General features: G+C 44.2%; 1 protein-coding gene across 1 annotated transcript in view; it reads left to right on the forward strand.

The window, feature by feature from the left end:
• LOC121269773 (guanine nucleotide-binding protein subunit beta-5) overlaps window positions 1–19,140 on the forward strand; it is a 222,156-nt gene extending 203,016 nt beyond the window's left edge. The window contains exons 9-11 of the mRNA XM_041174680.1: window positions 4,047–4,143; window positions 14,732–14,898; window positions 17,951–19,140. Coding sequence (XP_041030614.1) covers window positions 4,047–4,143; window positions 14,732–14,898; window positions 17,951–17,962 — 276 coding nt within the window. The 3' untranslated portion in view covers window positions 17,963–19,140. The remainder of the gene's footprint in view (window positions 1–4,046; window positions 4,144–14,731; window positions 14,899–17,950) is intronic.
• Window positions 19,141–22,310: the final 3,170 nt, after the last annotated feature.

A 22,310-nucleotide genomic window follows, 5' to 3' on the forward strand; every position in this document is an offset into this window, starting at 1 on the left:
AAACTGACAGTGTTGTTTTCTGTGATTCTTTCTGATAAATTTCAATACATTTTACATATAGCATAACGCTAATGTTGCACTTTTTGTCTCCATTGAATGATAACAAATGGGTAGTTCTAACTTTCTGTCCTCGAGCAGTCTTCCATTTCAATGAATCTGAATAAATCTTTTTGAGGCAGCTGTTTTAAAAAATAATGAAGCGGAGCTTTGTGGTTCCCTGGGAGAAACTGTTATTCCCATATATGGTGTAGCTGTGTCTCTGTGGTAGTGCTCTCTCCTCTGAGTAAGAAGGTTGTGGGTTCAAGTCCCACTCCAGGGACTTGACAGCATAATCCAGACTGACGCTTGCAGTGCAGTATTGAGGGGGTGCTGCGCTGTTGGAGGTGGTTTCAGATAAGACGGTAATCTGATCTGTCATCTCAGGTGGTTGTAAAAGATCCCATGCCACAATTTCAAAGGACTGGGGGAGGTGTCTGGGCCAATCTTTGTACCACAATCAAAATCACTAAAACTGTTTGGGGGGACTGGCTGTGCCCGAGCTAGCTGCCGCACTACAACAGTCACTGTGCTTCAAGAATACATAACTGGCTGTAAAGAGATTTAAGACGTCCTGAACTTGTTTAAAAAAATGTTTGAAAATAAATGCAAGTCGATGGCTTGAATTTTAGGCTCCCCCACCAGTGGGTTTTTAAGGTGGGGGGGGGGCGAAGTTGGGGGGGTGCGGCAGTGGTTGGGAAGCATGAAATTTTAGGGATGGTATCTCTCCGGGTTCCTGCTTGCCCTGACTTCCCAGTGATTTTACCCCGGGGCAGGTAAGGCGTCAGATGGGAAGCCGGCCTTTGCCCAAATTGAGACCCTGAAGTGGCCAATTAATGGCCACTTTAGGCTGGTGGGACCATTATGTGTCCGTGAGGGAAACCCGAAAATAAAGCAAGCTAGATCTTGGATAGGAAGGGTGGTTGGGGGGGTAGTCGGGTGGGCGTGCCTCCATCTGAAGCTCCCTTCTGACCTCCAGACCTCCCTGCCCCACCACCTCTGTGACAGCCTCTCCCCTGAGACCCGAATTGTCTCCCTTGCAATGACCCCCACCCTAGGACCCTTTACACTTTGTCCTCTCGTTCCCAGGACTTAGTCTCAGGTTGGCTGGTGCAGTTCCTCTTCTGTCTACTGCAGTGCTGTCGCTGGAGGGACTGGAGAGCTGCCGGCCAATCAGATAGGCTGGCAGCTCTCTAAGACAGGACTTCCTCTCGATTGAGGGGCGGACGTCCTGCCTGCCACCAAACAACACTCATTGGAACCTAAATTGGCTGCGGGGCTGTTGGAATTGGCGGGGACGTGTTCCTCGCTGACTCTTCAGGTGGCAGGAAGCCACCATCTGAAAAATTCAGGCCTATCTTTCTTTTCACTTAGAATTGCCTTGAAAACTCCGATCTGACTAAGCTGCAGTTGTAAAGTGAGGTAGCTCACTCGATTGTATTGCAGACTTGAAGGTTTGGGCTTGACTGAGGCAGAGTTCACTTAGTCTTTCATTCTTCTGAGGTGGAAAATATGATCAAATAGGAAATGCAGTTTGCCATGTTGTTTGTGACAATGGAATTGGAGGCCAGCAGTGCCCCCCAGAAGTGCATCAGTCCCAATGGAGACCTGCGTCAATGAGTAATCGCTCCCGCTCCCCAGTCCTGACTAAGGTTGACTAACATATTGGGTTATTTAATTGAATGTCTCTCTGGCAAGGTCCCACCGTGTTGTGAAATGTTCAGAGGTGGAACATTTCTCTCGAACTTTCCAGAGCATTAGCCTCCATGATATGTATCTTTCAGTCAGAAATTGAATTTGCTAATGATGAAAGGGTGACTCATCAAAGCTGAGCCATGATGTTGTGTTAGTAAACTTTGAGCAGGGAAATCGACAGACCTGTATGGCTGTATTTTAACAGTGGATGCAGATTCAGAAGTTCCCTATTATTTCATGGGTTAGTCCCCAGCATGGAAATCATAAGTCCAGAATTCATTTGTTTCAAGCCTTTAATTTGCAGAAGAAAAACATTGAAATGCACCTTATTTTTAATGTTTCCTAGTCATTCTGGTGGTTCTGACTGGATAGGAATATGCTGTTTACAAACAAGGAACGTAGAATAGAGAAAGAATAAAAATAGATTAGGAAAAAATAATTCCCCAATGTCATATTCTGATGTTTGAGAATACAGGAATACTGTCTTGAGTGCAATTGCATTTAATTTATATATAAAAAAGGACTGGCGTTTATATAGCACTTTTCAACCGGACATCTCAAAGTGCTTTACAGCCAATCAAATACTTTTTGAATGGAGCCACTGTTGTAATGTGCGCTGTATTCCTTCAGATTTTTAAAAAAATCAACAAGAGCCTTTCTCTCTAGAGCCAGAATCCATCAGCTCTCAATCTTGGAAACATTTGGGAAAAGTTAGCCAATGTTATTTTCCAGACGTAATCAAACACTCAGTAGCTCTGAGGATTACTTGTTCCATCAATGATTGATATAAACAAAGATATCCACTCTTTGAATGGTGGGTGAGCCGGAAGTCACTCAGTGTCTGTGAATCTTTGCCAGTAACAACAACATGCATTTATTTAAAGCCCTTAGCGTAACATTCCAAAGCATTTTATATAGGGCTAGGGGTGTGAGGGAGGTAAGGAGAGAAAAAAGATGAGAGGAGTAAGGAACAGGTGCCAAGCTAGGGTGGGAGGGTTTTGGAAGTGGCTGAATGTTTAGTTGAAAATATAGATTTTTTGGAGAGATTTTAAAGGGGTAAAGAGAAATGGGGGGTGAGGAGAAGAGTTGCAGGGAGGAAGTGGCAGAGAGTTGGGCAATGGCAGCTGAAGTTTTTACTACCAGTAGTGGGACAAACAGATGGGGGAAATCCACAGGAGGCAATGTAAGGCTTTAGGTACACGTAAAGTTAAAATGGGGCAGGGCTGCATAAAGATTTGAATGTGAGGGTAAGGTTTTCAAATTCAGTACATTGAGGGACAGGATGCAGCATATAAGAATTGGGAGTGTTACTTGCAGCCAAAAGGCTGCACACAAATCTAGGGTCCTAAAGTGTGGTGTCAAGACTGCTCACGGTATTCCAGAAGTGATCTAATCAGGGCTTTGCGTAGCTGAAGTGTTATTCTATCCCTTTGTATTCACGTCCTCTCGATGTAAAGACCAGCCTTTCATTAGCCTTTTTGATTACTTTCTGTACTTGTTCATGACACTTTAATGACCTGTGTATGTGGAACCGCACACCTCTTTAGGCTACCAACTGTTTCTAGCTTTCCACCATTTTGAAAATACCCTGTCCTTTCCATTTTAGGTTCAAAGAGAATGACCTCACATTTGCCTACATTGAAATCCATTTGCCACAGTTTTGCCCCTTCACTTAAGCTATCAATATCTTTTTGTAATTTTACACTTCTGTCTACACTGCTAACGCCATCCTTAGGGATGGGCAATAAATGCTGGCCTAGCCAGTGATTGCCACATCCTGTGAATGATTTATAAAAAACATTTTGTGTCATTAGCAAGTTTGGATACGTGCTTTCTACTCCATCATCTAAGTTGTTCATGAATAAAGTAAATAGTTGAAACTCCAAAACAGATCCTTGTGAGACACCACTAGTCACATGCTGCCAATTAGTGTACCTCCCCATTATCCCTACTCTATGTCGCCTTCCACTTGGTCAATTTTCTAATCAGATCAAATATTTGCTAACAGTCTCATATGAGGAACTATGTCAGTTGCCTTCCAGAAGCCCATGTAAATAACATCCATAGTCACACCAACTACCTTAGTCATCTCTTCAAAAAAAATGAATCAGATTCATCAAGCATGATCTACCCTTTATAAAGATATGCAATCCAAAATGATCTGTCTTTTGAAAGTTGAATTATTTTGAACTGAAACTGGAATACCCTTTCAAAGTGACCCATTCTGCCTTGACCAATTAATATAGTTTTCAAAAGTATACCTGAAATTCTAATGACTTAAGGTTTACATAAGACTATTGCCTGTTTTTTTTTAGTGTCGCCTGTATGATCTCCGTGCAGACAGAGAAGTGGCCATCTATTCGAAGGACAGCATCATCTTTGGAGCCTCCAGTGTGGACTTTTCCCTCAGTGGTGAGTATCATTCCAACTGCTTAACCCGCTAATTCTAGGAAATGGGAATTACGTTCTATAGGTCGAAAAAAATAACATGGAATCTAAACTCCATCTTGTATTCCAAACCTTTGTGCTGTACATTCACTTCTTACCTGGTTGAATATCAGGAAGCATATGGTTAATGGCAATGATTAAAACTTAGTGTCATTTGGCAGTAGAATCTTTATTTTATCATTAAATGGCCTCAAGTTGTTCTTAGGTACCTGGCCTGAGAGACTAACACCAGTACAGTATGTCCAATTTGCGAGTCAAGAGTTAAACACAAGTGGTAGGAATGGGAAGAAAGAAAATCATGTAAATATAACTTCAAGCTATTGAAGCTATTGGTGCTCGATATTGAATACATAGTTTCTAAGGCCTTTGAAGAATGAGTTAGTTAACACTTTTGCTAATCATTACTTGTTGAAGGAATTTAATGGGGTAACCTTTTTAAAGTTAACAGCTTGTTTATAAGTTGCGTATCTAAGATGGTAGTTCGATATTTTGAGACCAAATTAGTAAGTAATTGGTAAGCAAGAAAATATTGGGGAAGGGGGGGATGTTCTTCTTTGGTGCTTAGATATATGACTGAAGCATGTGTGGGGACAGAACAAGACTTTAGTTCACTCAGGAAGGACTGGTCTTTGACATGGCTATGGAGAATTCTTTGGCCGCAGTGGAACCAGAGGAACATGAAACGAGCGAGTTATCAGGATGACAAGCATTCTGAGGGCAGATCAAGGCAAAAGTCTTCTCTCTATCTTACCCTCTCTTTTGACACCATGGCCTGACCCCTTCTCAACTGGCAAGTAGAAACATTCCTTAGTCCATTACTCATCTTCCAACTTAATAATAGTTGAGCCCTCTCTGCCCTGACATGATTGCCAATAATTATCATCCGTGTGAATACATCATCACCAGTGAGTACATGCTTTCCTGGATGCCTGTAACCTCCATGAATAACAAAGCAACATGTTAGAACACAGTCTCATTGAACACAATAATGGAATATTGCAAACAATCACCCTAATCCTTCATAACACCCTCTTCAGGGTGTCTACATGGATCTTTCTATCATCTATTCTAGTGCTACTTCTAAGAGCTCCCTCAAGGCCTGGATGGTAGGAGGTGGTTGACTCCTCAACTTGCACGGAAAGGTCATGGGGCTGAGGTGGTTCCCACCTTAGGGCATCTGGCATCTGCCATGAAGCTGCCAGCTGGTGAGTGCTGCTTCGTAGCTTGCTCTTATCTCCCACACTTCATTGTAGTGGTGCCCTGAGAGAGCAGGCTAGAGGCCTGGCTGGGGTGTGCCAGAGGCCTGGCTGGGGTGTGCTGCTGTCCCAAGTGTCATCAGTATCCAGAAGGTGGATTCCAGTGGTTTCCTGGATCCATGGCCCCAGTGATTTCGTCTCAGTGATCTGCAGCATGACTGGTCTATTGGTAGCTATAAGCTGCTGACCCATCAGAGACCCAGGGGTTGCCGCACTCTCAAAGTTGTGATTTATATTGTGTTTCATTCTGTCCCTACTAACTCTGGAGATGCAATCTGTAGCTGCTTCTGGCTGCTTCTTCAATGGGGATCTACTGCCAATGCCACTGACTCCAAGGAATAGGAAGCTTCTATGATATCACAATAAACCACTGTGAACTGTCAGTTGCCTCACATCCTTGGAGACTGACGTCAACACCTGCATTTGGATATGACCTTCCTCCCTGTTCTTCTCAAGCAATATAGCCCAAGGGTTTTGGGTCCAATGACTTAAGAGCCATTGGAAGCTCTCACTGCCTCCACTGGGTAGGTGACACGTCTTCACTACTCTGTGGGTCTTTCTCAACCGCAATGAATCACTCAGTGCCACATCCTCACCACAACTGTCTAATTCCTCCTGAGTGGAGGAATCTGAGCTGGTGCCTGAGAATGAAGAAGTGAATGATAAGTTGGTGGGGCGTGGGCCAGAGGAACGTCAGAGCAAGAAGAAGCAGCAACACCCAGGAGAAATATCTACCCAACCGTTCTCCTCTTTCTCATTAGCATTATCATCATCAGCATCTAATCCCCACCCTGATACTGTGGTGGATCTACAGGAAATGAGGTTAGAAACTAAGGATGTGTCAGCATTACTCCTCAAATTGAGGAGACAGAGAAAAGCAGCAGAAGGCGAGATTTGCATGGTTCTTCGTAGGGATGCCAGGGTTAGAGTGTGGGTACTCTGCCACAAACCTGGTACCAGCAAATTGCCAACTCCAAGGGCAAGCTGGGTGCGCACTAGCTTCATGACCTTCTAAAAGATGCTAAAGGGTTTAAAGGTGAGAACACTGTCTGTGATGACTTGCCTTAGGTGTGCTTATTTTTCTGGCAGGAAGATAGAGTAATTGAATGTAAAGCTCGCAGTAGAACAATGTGTGCCCAATGTCACAGAAGGGGTGAAATAAGAGATGTGGGAGTATGAGACTATTAAAGTGGAGGAAGAAGCTCTCAGACTGTAAATGTCAGTTATTGGTGGGAGCTGTCTAGCCATAACGCATGAGCCACCTCTAATCAGAGTGCACCGTGAATGATTCATTTTCCTAGTGTTGCCTTAAGAAGCTAAGTTTGTACCAGTGTCTGAAGTAGGCAAAGAAGAAAAGGAGAAACCAGCCTCTGTTACTTTGCCAGTCCTGTTGAGGTTGTTGAACTGTTTTTTAGGCACTAGCCTGCAGTCCTGGGGCTGAAGGAGTTGGCACCCAGAGAAAATGCCACCTCCCTCCAGATGGCACGATTGACATACCTGCCAGTCTTGATGGCATCTACATCCAAAAGCCTATCTTCAGTCTCTTTCAGAAGGGGTTGGAGGTTGGCATCAATAAAGTTTTGTGTTCTCCCGGATGGGGCCTTGCCCTGGTGTCATCTGGGCTCAGATGGTGCTTATTAATCTCTACAGGTATAATAAGACTATTGCTGTGACAAGCTGTGAAGTTATTTGAGAGTGCAATGAAAGAGCCAAGCACTAATCCTCTTGTACATACTTGCCTTCTAGTCTGCTGCTAAAGAGTGAAAAGGCTGACTTGTCTTTTTAAGGCTGCATAATACTTTCCACATAGTTCAGCACCATTTGCACCCATTTTGCATGGCTTTAGTGGCAGTGACTGCCCCAATGAGGGAAGGGGGAGCTGATCCTGGAAACTCCCAGGCTATTAGCAAGTGCATGGTTTTGTAAAGGTACAACAGCGAGGAAATTATAGGTCAAACTGTTCACAGAAAGTAACCAGGAAAAAGTTTGTGATTGTAATTTAAAGTGCAAGAACATCCCTGTGTTCAACTGTTGTGATGTAGAGGACTCCAGCTACATGGGAGAGCTTTGAAACTATAAAATAAATGTGTTAGGCACTATGCCCCCATATAACTATAAAAAATAACCCACTGTCAAAAGTTCTCATAATATATGTTTGAAGACCAATCCAATTAAAAATATTGTTGGTCGCTGTCAGGAATTTTAACGTTATGGGGAGTTTCCAAGTAAAATATTTTTGTTCAGTTTAACCGTGGCTCAGAACAAAAACATGTTGATGACAGCAGTGCAAAGGAAATGTCATTTCTTCAAAGAGATGAGAATCTGACTGAATGCTTAAACAAGATCTAAGAGAAAATGCAGAAGAGACGTTCAATCCATCCAACGTTTTTATTCGTTCCTGGGATGTGGGCACGACCAGCAGGACCAGCGTTGATTACCCATCCCTAATTGCCCTTGAGAAGGTGACGCTGAGCTGCCATCTTGAATACATTTCAGAGGGCAGTTAAGAGCCAACCACATTGCTGTGGGTCATGAGTCACATAGGGCAGAATTTTCCCATCCTGCCTGCGGCGGGTGGGAGCGGAGAATCTAGCGGGAACCAAAAACCCGCCAGTGTAAAAACAGTTTGCAATTCTCCCGATGGCGGGTTGGGTAACCTGCTGACTTGTGGCGCGAATTTGCATTCAATACTATCTCATGAATGCTCATTAAATTAGCTGCTCACCGGCCTATCGTGCTGCCTTCCAATCTTGCCAGCAGGGAACCGCGTTGGTCTGAATCTTGTTTGAAAAAGTGTGGCGCGCACAGGGGGGACCTCACTTCACTCACGACTTCGAGGTGAGTGCAACATACATAGCCTATCTGCCACAGCGCTGTGCCGGTCTCGCTGCGATGCCAGCGGAGCGCCACACTGCTGGGGCTGTAGGGTTGGCCTGCTCCCAGTGTTTGCCTCCATGGTCACAAGGACATCACTATGCAGCGGTACTCAGGCAGGGCTCAACGTTCAGAGACCAGTGACCAGGGTGGCCTGCTCCATGTGGGTGCCACTGTTATCCAGAAGGACACCCACTGTGCAATGGTGCTCAGACAGGGCTGAGCATTTGGAGACCAACATTTCGACCAGAGGGACAAAGGGCAAGAAGGCTTTGTAAGGGATTAGGGGAAAGGGGGAATCACAGGGTGGGATGGGGTGGGGGGGTCGGTGGGAGGGGGGGGTTGTAAAGGGGATAGAAGGCTTTGCGAGGGGGAGGGGGCACGATGGAAGCCAGAGGGGCTGAAAGGGAAGGGTCTGAGGCAGTGTGAGAGGAGTGCAGTGCTGGAATAAGGGGCCCCTTCTGGGTGCGCAATCTAACTCGTTGGTGTCACAAGAGTGAACTACAGTCTGATTAGAGAGAAAGGAGGAAGGCCTCCTTGTGAAGATGGCCATTGGAAGCCAATGCCTTTATCAGCACAGAAACAGGAGTCAGTGACGTAACATCACAGTCACTGCATCTCAACAATAACGCATGGGAATGTGAGATTTAGGAATGCAGGCAACCGTTAAGGAGGTGCAGATGTAGCATATGTGGCATCCTATTATTGGAGGCCTGTCATGTGCTTTCCAGAATTGGCATTCATAACAGGCCGAAGGGCATCCAGTCATTAATCATGACCAACTTATTGATAATTAGAGTGCCAATTCAGAGATTGGAGCATTGAGCTACATCAAGGGATTGCATGTCATTCAAACCTTCTCCAACCACTGAGGGATTCAGATATAAATTCTCATGGATGGCATCTTGAGGAGCACCTCACATACAAGGCTGCATCAGCGACAAGGTAAGCATGGCAGAAACCACCATAGACCATTACAGTTGCTAAAGATAACAGATTGTTATCTGTTTCACTATGTTGACCTGTTAATCATTAACCTGTTCAATCTTTCATTTCAGAGAGAAGAATAAAGCATTTATGGATCCAGGGCTCAATGCTGCCTTTTTGAGGGTTCCAGTGCAATGGAGGAAACATAGGAGGGAGAAGCAATGCTGAGCCCAGCTCCAGGAGGAGGCGCCACCTGCGGTCAAGGGCCAAGGAGAGCCAGAGGAAGAATATCGGGGTCAGGGGGAGAGACCCAGACAATGGAGGTGACTCGCCAGATGTAGGGAATACTGAAGAAGATTCTCCTATTTACAAATTAATGAGAGACAATGCACTTGTCCCAAGCTCTGGTAGATCACATCTGCCACCTTCTTTGTGAAGACCTAATGTCCCCATGGAGTGGGAGGCTATCCCCTGCCAGTGGCTTTATTGGTGACCATTGCACTCAATTTCATTGCCTGTGGGTTGTTCCAGGGATCTACAGGGGACCTGTGCAGAATCTTTCAGTCTGCAACACATAGATGCCTAAAGGAGGTCACAGATGCCCTCCACAGTAAGGTATATCGCTATGTGAGGTTTGCTCTCGACGAAGATAGCCAGGCTGCGTGATTCAATGGCTTTGCAGCAATCTCAGGCTGCCCAAGAGTGCAGGGTGCATTCAACTGTACCAATGTGGCTTTAAGGGCTCCATGGCAGCAGCCACTATCATTCCATTAAAGTTCAACTGGGGTGCAACCATCGGAAGCACATAATGCACATTTGTGCCAGGTACCCTGGGAGTTGCCATGACTCATACATCCTGAGTCACTTACAGGTGCCTCAGATTTTTGAGGGGCCAATATGTCTGCAGGGATGGCTGCTTGGCGATAAGGGGTACCCGCTGAAATGTTGGCTGATGACATCAGTGTGTTACCCTCTGAGTCGTTCGGAGGAGAGGTACAACCCAGCTCACAGCTCCACTCAGTTCCTAACCAGGCAGACTATTGGCATTCTGAAGATGTGCTGCAGATGCTTGGACCACTTAAGTTGCACGCTACACTACGCTCCCGATAGGGTTTCACATATCATCGTTGTGTGTTGCGCTCTTTGCAACCTGGTACTGCAAAGAGGCGATCCCTTGCCAGAGGGTGAAATAGAGGAGGATGAGAGCTACTTGAAGGATAAAGATCAGGAGGCCAGGAACCTCGAGGGTGATGAGGGTCAGTTTGAACACAACAATGCCATAGAGGAAGCAAGACGTGGGAGACGTGCCCGTGACACTTTAGTTGCTACCAGATTCCAGGAGGAGTAAAGTGAAGGCAAGAGGAGATGGCCACCTTTCTCCTGGCCCTGAATGCCAAACTATTTCATTGAAAACTATGTCCAACCTGTCACATCAAGAGCTAGTTCAGCATTCACACTTGCACCTTCTTGTCTTATGATTCACCAGGCCATGATCTCTAAGAAGGTCAGCAGTGCCCTCTATATGCGCTTGCCTTGGGAAATGAGAGACCACTCAACAATGAGAACACTGCAAAAACTCATTTGAAGTACTTGTCGGCACATAAATGAGAACCTACAGTGGCAAGCGAAATGAGGACATGGGTTGGGCATCTCCTCCTCCCATCCGTGTCTTGTCCTTTGGCACTGTCACTGAGGAGACACAACTGTCGCTAATCCCTCAAGGCTGCTGAGCTGCCCTCACACAATGGGGTTTTGTCAGGAAGAAGGGTTACAAGCACTTTAATCTCACACTTCCAACAAAGATTTTAACACATCTCCCTGACGTCACACAAGGGTGTGGAAACTATCTTCAGTGAGGTTGACATCACATGATGTGAATCTCACACAGCGAGACTATCACTGACTGGAAAGATGGGTACATCTCAAAATAAGAGAATCAAATGTACATAGTCACAATGCCTTTGGTTGACCAAGTCGTTCACATAAACGTCAAATGTATTTGCAAAAGTGCAATACTTTTACAGTGGTAGCACACCAGTAACCCAAAAGTGATTTCATTAATTCTTAATTTTCCTAACCCTCCTGCTCCAGCTGGGTGTAGTCCCAACATCTGCAGCAGAGGTGGAGGCAGCCTGCTGACTGCCAGTTCCTGATGTTTGTGATGACCATGGTGGATGCCCTCTGGTGGCCCAAGGCCTGGATGGCTCCAGTCTGATAAGGGTCTCCTGCTCAGGGGCAGATGCACCTTCTTTGGCCTGAGCAACTAGAGTGGATGGGGTCGAAGGCAAAGGGGACTCTGACCCTGGGAGTGTCCTGAGAGGAGGCTGCCAGGGTGTCCAGCTGATGCTCATCCTCCCTGTGGGTGCCCGAGGGCCCTGCTCTGACTCCTTGAGGAGAAGGTGTACTAGGAGAGGGAGGACAAGATGCTCATCCCTCTCTTGCCTACACATTGATGGTGCCCACCAGGGTGTGTGGCCATGGAGTCCAGGGCCGAGCACAAAACCTGCTGGGCTGAAGTGTCCACGGTGGTCGCCAACCTTCCCGTGGTAATCTCGAGGCACTCGCCTGTCGGAGCCATGACATCAGACAGAACGTGGACAGGCTCCTACGTCCTTCACTCTAGACTGCTGACCGACTGCCGAATCTCTGCCTGATGTTCCACCGCCTGTTGTTGCATCTCCCGCATTGTCTCGGCGGCCACTCACAGAGGCTCATCATCTGACTCGGGTTGAGCAGACAGCTGGTCACCAGCACCCCTACAAGTGCCGGAGACCTGGCCTGTCTCCGCCTCCAACTGTTGCAGGGACATACCTGTGAGGTGTTCTCCAGTAGGTGAGCCCAAGCCTAATCTAGAACTCTGCCCCACCGAGTTATGTGTCTCTGTGCTGGTGGAGGGTGAGGGCTGTGATGGTTCTTTCTCAGCTTCCTCTTTGGACATGGTCTGGGGACTGGGACTTGTGATGGGCAGCTTTGTGGACCTCGATCTGCTGGTGCCTATGAGACAGAGAAGATAGTTTTAGTTGTTGAGCATGCGGCTGCAGGGTTGCATGCCGCTCACTGTAATTGTCAGGATGTAATGAACTGGTGGAAGTGTGACCCATGCTAGGTTGTTGAGACGATCCGATCTCCCCTTCCTCACAGGAGCGAGCCCTGTCCTACCCAGCGATGCCCTCCTCAAATTCTGTGAGGGCAATTATGTCGGCTGTCCCTCCCCCAGTCAGCGGTCTTCCATGCCTGTTGTGGGCAAGCTTGCCCTGGGTGAAGACAAAAGAAAGACGCATGACAAGAAGGGGTGGAGCATAGATTGGGAAAGACTCATGCCCCCTGTGTGTGATGAGCCCTCTCCAGAAGGGGCTGAGGGTGGAGTGTGTGCAGCCTGATAGATGGGTTGTGTGAGATCCCTGAAGAGAGTGGCCCTTTGATTACATGATGCCATGATGAGGGAGGTTTCCATGATTGATACTGGAGGGAGTTGAAGGGTGAATTCTCCTGGCGGAGCAGATAAGATCATTCATCCTGTTCCCACACTGGAGAGCATTTCAGGTATGTGGCCAGCAGTGCTGACATCCTCTGCGATGGCCTCCTAGGCTAGAGAGCTGATGCTGGTATGGTTTCTGCAGCTGCCCCTAGGATAGGGGACATCCCTATGTGCCCGCACTTCTCTTGTCAAGGCCTGGAGGGGGTCGTGGCTGAAGCAGGTGCTGTCGTCTTCTTCTGGCTTCCAGCATTCTTCTTTTGGGTGGCAGCCATGTCTGTGGGGACAGGTGGGCTGGAGAGATTGAGATGTGTGTGTGTGTGTGTGTGTGTGTGTGTGTGTGTGTGTGTGTGTGTGTGCGCGCCTCGTCTAGCATTTAAATATGGCGTCCGGACCTTCAACCCTGCAAAGTTAAGGCAGGGCGGACGACTCAGGTGATTCAGAGAGGTACTCGCCTGTGCATAATTAAAGAGCTTGCAAGCACGTGATCAGGCACAATTTCCCGCCATTCCGTGCAGTAGGATACGCGCCACGGAACCCGCCCACCACTGCACTTAGTTTCAAAAACGGAAAACTGACAGGGTAAGGACAGCAGATTTCCTTCCCTAAGGAACATTAGTGAACCAGATGGGTTTTTATGACAATCATGTAGTTTCATGGGTCGTCATTACTGCCATTAATTTTTTTATTTCAGATTTCTTTAATTAGTTGAATTTGAATTCTCCAGCTACTGCGGTGGGATTTGAACATGTGCCTCCAGGTGAATGGATTACTCGCCCAGTAACTATGCTCTTGTGCCTCTAAATACTAAAACGAGTTAAATAATTGCATGAAAAGCCAATGTTATATTGGCAGCTTGCTAATGATCATAAAGAGAAACTGCCAGCTCAGTAGTTGCAACACAGGACTGTTGTGTTGACAGCCCTGAACTCATAATGACCATTTTTTTTAATGGGTGGCTGAGCATCTTTTAATTGCGCCCCAGGAGGCACTGTGCCTGTTAAAGGCTGGAGGCATGTGATACTCCTGCCCCAAGCTATTTGCATGGTCTCTATGCCCTCTGAGGCACTCCCTTCTGTCTTGTAGCAATATGTTGTGCTGCAGTGGGCAGGTTGGTGGGGGCTCGTGTGTTAAAAATGATATAAATGCATCAATCACTCAAGGGATTGTGTAAACACGTTGTGGGTTCATTTATTAATTCTAGGCACATGTGAACATATGTACATGGATAGAAAACTTGAAGGCATCAGAGCTGCGTGTGCTGTGTACTGCTCCAGGCTGAAGTGAAACTGAGGCTGGATCACATGACACACTTCTTTTCTAGTGATGCCATGCCGCTGTCCCTTAAAGGCATATTACAACTGGCGGGTGGGCGGGGGAGTGGGGAAACCTGAGTGCGGTGCTAATAATAAAGCCCCAACTTCTTAGATCATTGTTGGGGAAGGAGGACTAAAACATTACAAATAAACACAAGCACCATTCGTTTTTGAACTGACCCATCAGTGGGGTGGCAGCATGAGCCCTTCCGCCAGGTTTTTACAGGCCTCCCTCCACAGGGGCACAGGAGGAGAAAACCTAGAGGGCAGGAGACCAGCAAAGTTCCTCCTACACCATTTACATTGTTAAAGCTGGGCTTGCACCTACAGGGTTCACAGGCCCAAAGATGTTCCTGGGAAGGTCCAGGGAAGTTTAGTAAGATGTACACACCTGATGTAACAGAATTCCAGCCCTTTGTTCCTCTTCGCACTGTCTGGGGAACAGTGATTTTCCAGCTCAGTGAGAGGATAATCTACCTTTGAACCTGCTATTCCCAATGTTTCACCAGCCCATCAATAGATAGATAGAAATAGTAGAAAGCCCCATCTTATGGAAGACATTTGTTGTCGTTCTGCCTCCTTTCTAACATTATGGAGTTGCAGCCATGAGATCTTCAGCCCAGAATCTTGAGGGACTGAGGGTTGAGACATTGCTAAGGAGGTAGAAATGATTGATCAAACCATATGCTTGGACTATTCTCCAGGTCGCCTCTTGTTTGCTGGTTACAATGATTACACCATCAATGTGTGGGATGTATTGAAGGGGACACGAGTGTCAATCCTGTTTGGACATGAGAACCGAGTCAGCACTTTGCGAGTTTCCCCTGATGGCACTGCTTTCTGCTCAGGATCATGGGATCATACTCTGAGGGTTAGTTTTCATTTATTATTTATTGCATAGTGTGAATTATTATGTACATTATTTATTATTGAATGGCATAACAGACTCGAGGAGCTCAATGGCCTACTCTGATTCATACATATTTAATAATGTGTGCATTTTCTCACTGAACCTTGGGATTGATGATATTGAACATGAACATTTTGCTACTTTGTACACGAGTGGGAGATCCAGCACGAAGTCTCTTTCCCCTCCCTCAAATGCCTCATTTATATTAAAACACCCCCTTCAAGGACTACACAATATATAATGAGGAACTGTTCAAAGTACTGAGAGATAGTTGGTAGATTGGTACCAGAAAAACGGTCAACAAACAAATGGCAGCAAATAGAAGTGGCTGCTGATGCCACTACTTACCAATGAGTAAACCATTTGTTTCTGGTAGTAGGGTGTTTGAGAGCTCAATTACCCACACATACAGGCTGTAATTATGATCTGCACATTGCTGACTTGCATAGATCTCTTCCCAACATTGACAGAAGGTCCATGATCACAGAATCACAGATTCAGAATCTCACAATTATTATGGTGCAGAAGGAGGCCATTCTGCCCATCATGTCTGTACTAGCTCTCCACATGAGCATTGTGGCTTAGTGCCATTCTCCTGCCTTTTCCCCCTACCCTTGCACATTGTTTCTATTCAAATAATCAACCAATGCCCTCTTGAATGACTCGATTGAACCTGCCTCCACCACACTTCCAGGCAGTGCATTCCAGGCTCAAAGCACTCGCTGTGTGAAAAAGTTTTTTCTCACATCACATTTGCTTCTTTTGCAAATCACTTTAAATCTGTGCCCTCTGGTTCTTGATCCTTTTACGAGCGGGAACAGTTTCTCCCTATCTACTCTATCCAGCCCCCTCATTTCTTTATCAGATTGATAAATTTTCAGATAATCTCGGTAGTACACTGCACACATGCAGTCACTTCAAGGTTGTGTTCTAGACTTTTGAACAGATGTAATTTTCCACACACCTTTGTTCCAACATTGCCAAATCTCCACTACTGCATAAACAAGACCAATTATGCCCAACGGAATCTTGGTAGTGTTCAGTCTTTTTGAGGAGATATACTTCAACCTTAGCTGCTCTCTTTCTGTAACAACACTTCCCTTGTATAATTGAGTTGGAAAGGTAGGTTGGCACTCATTCATGTCAGTTGGGGAGGATATAGTTTTGTTGATTTGTAGCTACTAAAAATGTAACTCTCAAATCACTGACAAGGCCTTGGATAATCCAGGCTCTAGGCCTGGCCACTTCTTTTTAAACAAAGGTTTGTTTATTTTTTTTTTATTTATTCGTGGAATGTGGGCTTCACTGGTTGGGCCAGCATTCTTTGCCCATCCCTAGTTGCCCTTGAGAAGTTAGTGGTGAGTTGCTTTCTTGAACCACTGCAGTCCATGTGGTGTAGGTACACCCACTGTGCTGCGAGAAAGGGAGTTCCAGGACTTTAACCCAGCAACAGTGAAAGAATGGTGACATGCTTCCAAGTCAGGATGATGACTGACTTGGAGGGGAACTTGCAGGTGGTGGTGTTCCCATCTATCTGCTGCCCTTGTCCTTCTAGATGGCAGTGGTCATGGGTTTGGAAGGTATTTCTGTAACATTGAAAAAGCATACCATTGTAACTCTATAATGCTGCTGAAGGAGCCTTGGTGAATTCCTGCAATGTATCTTGTACATTGTACACACTGCTGCTTCTGTGCGAGAGTGGTGGGGAGAGTGAATGTTTGTGGATGGGGTGCCAATCAAGCGGCTGCTTTGTCCTGGACGGGGTAAAGCTTCTTGAGTGTTGTGGGAGCTGCACTCATCCAGGCAAGTGGGGAGTATTTCATTGCATTCCTGACTTGTGCCATGTAGATGGTTTACTCACAATGATGCTGAAATCAACACTAATATTATCTGAAAAAAGGTTCTGACTATTAATTGCTAGAATATTAATAATTCCTTTCCACATATTAGAAGGACAAGCATATGCTTACATCGGTGAAAGTGTCAAATTGGAAGCCCAGTCACAGAAGTTGAATTTTACTTTATTATATACCCACCAACACCAAATGAGGGAAAAATCAGCAGTTGACTATCTCGAGGAGGCGAGCGACAGCATTGGTGGTTGGACTGGGAGAGTGTGGAGCACAGGCCACAGCCAGAAATGGAGCAGAGGCTCGAGACACGGGAATGTTGTGGGCTCTTGAAGGGGAGCAGAAGCTGGACAGAGTGGATAAGAAGACAGAGGTGGAATATTAATAAGGGAGCAATGATAACAAAACTTTCAAGGCACCAAAAGAATTTCAATTTAGTTTCTCTAATTTGATTGGTGGTGTCACCTGGTTAGCATAGCTCAATCCTATTGATCTGTGCACAATGTGATTTGCAGGAACCAATTCATAACATTATAGAGTTACAATGGTATGCTTTTTCAATGTTACAGAAATACAGGCACACAGACTCAAAGTTTAATTATATTTTTGCTTGTCATATGTTGCTGTTAATAAAATTTTGCTCAAATGTACTGCAAATTAATTCAATTTATTTTCAATCAGGAAAGTAATTCGTCAAAATCAAAATATGATGACTTGCAGCAGACTAACAGTTGTTATTTTTACTGACGACCAACTACTGCCACAAAACCGTTCGTACATATATTTTTCAAAACCTTAGAGCAGGCTTTAAGCTCAGCCACCCATAATTTGTAATACATCCAAGCATTTGATTAGACTACCATCTTGTAATCATTTTCAAGCATACATTGCTCTCTTTTGACAGCTATTATTGTGTAATACAGTCACGATACGTCGCAAGGTGGAAGATTTCCTCTCTGTGCCGGACTAGTGAAATTATAAACCCCTCCTGCATAAACAAGTTTGTGATTTTGCTGGAGCGAGCATGCTAAGGAAATCTCCCCCATGAATGTCAAATATTTCAAAATGCATGAATGATCCAAAATACCTCACCGGACACACCTGAGATCATTAGCAGCATAAACCAATAAAACTGAGTTTGTCTTTATTATTTTGTTTTGCAGATTTGGGCTTAAAGTTTCTTGAACCTCATCATCCAATTCTGAATGAAGCTTCCATTCTAGGAGTTCTTGGTGTTTGCAGTATGATGGCTCAACTCCTAATCTTGTGTCTGTTTTAGGAAATGTGCAAATATTTTGGGATTGTGACATATAACCGAGTCTGTAGTGACTATATAATTATTTAAGAATCCTAGAAGGAGATTAGGTAATTATAATTTTGGTATCATAATTCAGTTGAACTTATAGCAAAACAAAATGTTTAGATAGATGCTGCCTTTTCCAAATGCCAATCAGTAATAAGCTTTCCCCACTTTCTAATAATGTTACCATTTGTAAATTATTTTATATGCACACTTACATTAAAACTTTCAAATTTCCATGCGTTTGATTCCCCATTCTGTGTGAGAAAAATTACGTTTAAGCAAAACCTCCAAACCAGAATGATTAATTTTGTTTGTTTGTAATTCTTTCCTCAGTCAAAATGGGGCGAGACCTCTGAAAGATTGTTACAAAGCATTGTTTATGTTCTATGTTTAAAAATAATTACAAGTGAAAATCTATGGTGTGACAGTGATGGACTAGATAATGAAAAGTGTTGAGATTTAAGCTAGTCCATATATAATATATATATAGTGCAATTTGAATTGGGCTGAATAGATACAATACTTATGGGTAACAAACTTTTCCTTTGTTTAAAGCTCAGCATGCCCATTTTGTCAGCATCCTTTTTTTTGTTTTTGATACACAGAATTGTAAAATAATGTTCAATAGCAGATGACAAATCTGGAGTAGGTCTAAAGACAATGACTGTTTGTTTGAGAACTTCACATATTGCAGCGAGAGAAAATCTAATCAAAATTGTTGTTTAAGGTGATAAATTATAAAATTCAATTAATGTAATCCAATGCAGTAGATTTAAATGCACTGTGAACTTTTGACGATTTTAATTCACTTGGTAAGAGGTGCAATATTATATGACAACATTACTGGGATCTAGGCAAAAAAAATAAGGCTATCTGACTCTATCTGGAGTCTTTGTTAAAGCACCTCTTTTCTGTAGGATCAGTTGTACGATTTTGGTTTTGTTTTCTGTACTTGTTTTGTGTATACTTCAACAGTTCTTTTGGTGAACACGCGTGTAAATCTTTTGAAATGTACCAAAAATTAATAAATGGCACATATAATATTTTAAATAATTGCAGATGTTTTGACTTTTACAGCTCAGATCCACTTGGTTATTTTAAATAGGGAACAGGGTACAGCTTCCATGTTCTGTGATTTTTAACCCATTTAAAATAAATAGGGTGATAACTTTGTTCAAACAGCCAGGAATTTCACGTCAGCCCTTTAATTTGTTCATTTAAAAAGAGTAGACGGAGGAATTCTTACATCTCAGTGTGTTACCAGTGAGTTCTTGATTACCAGAGTGCACATGGTACTCACCAGAGGCCCAGGAAATTGTTCAGAAGGAGGCTCGATCTCAAACAAAAAGAAGAGTTGTATTAACGAGCAGAGGTTAGTTATCCTGGTAGGCCCTGCTCCTGAAAGTTACTGTAGTAAGAATTGTGGTGTAGAAATAGGCCAGCCAATCAGAAATATTTGAAGCTGCGTGATATTTGAATCCTGCTCTGCACTTAAGAATTTTATGTAAATCATCAGGTCTTTGATTTCGTTGATTTTTTTTTTACTTAGAATTCCATGTTTAAAAATACATATTTTTGCTTTGTTGGAGCTGCTCTCATCCAGACAAGCGGAGAGTATTCCATCACATTCCTGACTTGTGCTTTGCAGATGGTGGACAGACTTTGGGGAGTTAGGAGCTGAGTTACTCGCCACAGAATTCCCAGCCTCTGACCTGCTTTGGTAGCCACAGTATTTATATGGCTGGTCCAGTTCAGTTTCTGGTCAATGGTAACCCCCAGGATGTTGATATTGGGGAATTCAGTGATGGTAATACCTTTTGACTGTCAAGTGGAGATAGTTAGATGCCCTCTTAGTACAGATAGTTATTGTTTCGCACTGTGTTATTTGCTGTAGTATAAGGGTGTTTGGTAGAGCAAAGGCTAATGTGGGACTGGAGAATATTACTGGCCACAGTATGAAATAGGGAGTCATATGATGGTAGGCTGTGTCCAGTAGAGTCTGGAAGGAGCACGCATGGAGACAGTACCTATGCATGGAAGTACCTTGGATATGTATTTAGTTATGGGTTACGAATAAATGGTTTATGTTCAACCTCCAACCTTATGTACTCCAGACCTCTTAGTGAGACACCAAATGATCTTGCAACACTTGTCACTTATCAGTCTAAACCTGAATGTTGTCCAGGTCTTGCTGTATATGGACACAGACTGCTTCGGTATCTGAGGAGTCACGAATGGTGTGAACATTGGGAAAACATCGGCGAATATCCCCACTTCTCACCTTATGATGGAGGGAAGATCACGTCCCTCTCAAGAGGGGACACTATTGTTATTTTTGTTTGATGGCACTGGGATAACCCAATGTCTCCTTATGGATTTTATATGAAAATGCATCCCAGATCCATCACTTTCTTCAGGTTAAATGCCCTCTGTAGCTACAATTTCCTCTCTACTTCTGATAGGATGGCTGAATCATTACATCCTGATCTTCTCCATGCTCTTAGTGGATAATGAAAATCAATTCTTCAGTGATACTCTTTACATAACGCCCAAACAGCCTTTGGCTCCACCATTTATCCTTCTCTGTATCTTGTAAAACCCCTACATCTTGCCCATTGCTAACGGTGCCTCTGGGAAAACAATAAAATAATGCACCCAAATATGGTGAGTTTCATCCAGCACCTGTCCTGCTCCTGGACAAAGCCCTGAAAAATACTTGTTTGATAAGTTATCCCTTTATCACTTTGATCTCGACCCTTCCATTGTAACATTTCTTGCATTTTGCTATTTAATCAATACTATCATTGTTTGTGCTACCTCTGAATCGGTGCACCTCTGAACTTTGTTCTCTTGACACTTATAATCTCTTAAATATGTCCCCTACATGCTCTCCCTCAGCTGTTCCCACACATTGTATGGAAATCATCATGCAAACTCCTGCCTTAACGCATTCTTTTCCAGGCTTCAAAAGTGCAGAACTTCTTAGCACCATTAACGCTTCAAAACCTAAAGCTGATACTGCCCAGCCATTACTTGCTGATTAACCATGTATTTTATGTTCTTAGCCCTGTTGGTGCTCTTGGCCCTTCACTTTGTTTTCTCAAAATATAATGTGTGCATATTGATCATTTGGTGTGCTTTATAATGCTGTTGTGGCCAATTTATGTACATATATGGGAGTGAGAGTCATAATGTGGCAGCTAGCCTGTCTGCTTATGGGCATGGCAGAGTTACAATATTGTGCTGTACAATGACCGTAGCTCTGTAGTAGCAAATTTAGGAGCACATAGGAGCTATAATGCACACATATTGCTGGTCAGCGTGTGGCATTGGAGAAAAAGATCGTGACTTTCACGACTTAAGGACATCCTAAAGTGCTTTCCAGCCATTTAAGTACTTTGGAAGTGTGATCACTGTGGTAATCTAGGAAATGCAGCAGCCAATTTGCACACAGCAAGATCCCACAAACAGCAATTAAATAAATAACCATATAATTCTATTTTAGAGGTTGGTTGAAGGATAGATGTTGGCTAATTCACTGGGAGAACTCCCCTGCTCTTCTTCAAAACAGTGCAATGGAATCTTTCACATCCCCTTGAAAGGGCAATGTTTAACACCTCATCTGAAAGACATAATCTCTTACAGTGCAGCACACCCTCAGTACTGCACAAAAGCCTACATGATGTGATAAAGACTTTGGACTGGGGCTTGAATCCACAACTTTCTGAATGCTACCACTGAGGCACAGCTGACACCAGAGAATTTAGTGGGTCATAATAGTTTTCACATAGAATTAACACCACAGAAGTAGGCCATTTGGCCCAACTGGTCCATGCCTGTGTTTACGTTCCACTCAAACTGCCTCAGACTGCTCTTCATCTAACGTCACACATCCTCCTATTTCTTTCTCCCTCATGTATTTATCTAGCTTCTCTTAATGTATGTTATTCACCCCAGCTATGTCTTGTGGTAGCATGATTTATCTACATCTTAACCACTCTTCAGTGAAGAGGTTTCAACAGAATTACTTAGTGGTGACTAGTTTTGGTCATCGCCATGCATGAAAACACCTTCGCTAAGTTTACCCTTTCAAAACCCTTTCATAGTCGTAAAGATCTCCAAAAGGTCACCCCCCAGCCTTCTCCTTTCTAGAGAAAAAGCCCCAGTCTGTTTAATGTTTATTATATTATTATTATTATACAGTTAGAATGCTGTGTAAG

The sequence above is a fragment of the Carcharodon carcharias genome, chromosome 26 (assembly GCF_017639515.1).
Source record: "Carcharodon carcharias isolate sCarCar2 chromosome 26, sCarCar2.pri, whole genome shotgun sequence".
NCBI classification, from domain to species: Eukaryota; Metazoa; Chordata; class Chondrichthyes; order Lamniformes; family Lamnidae; genus Carcharodon; species Carcharodon carcharias.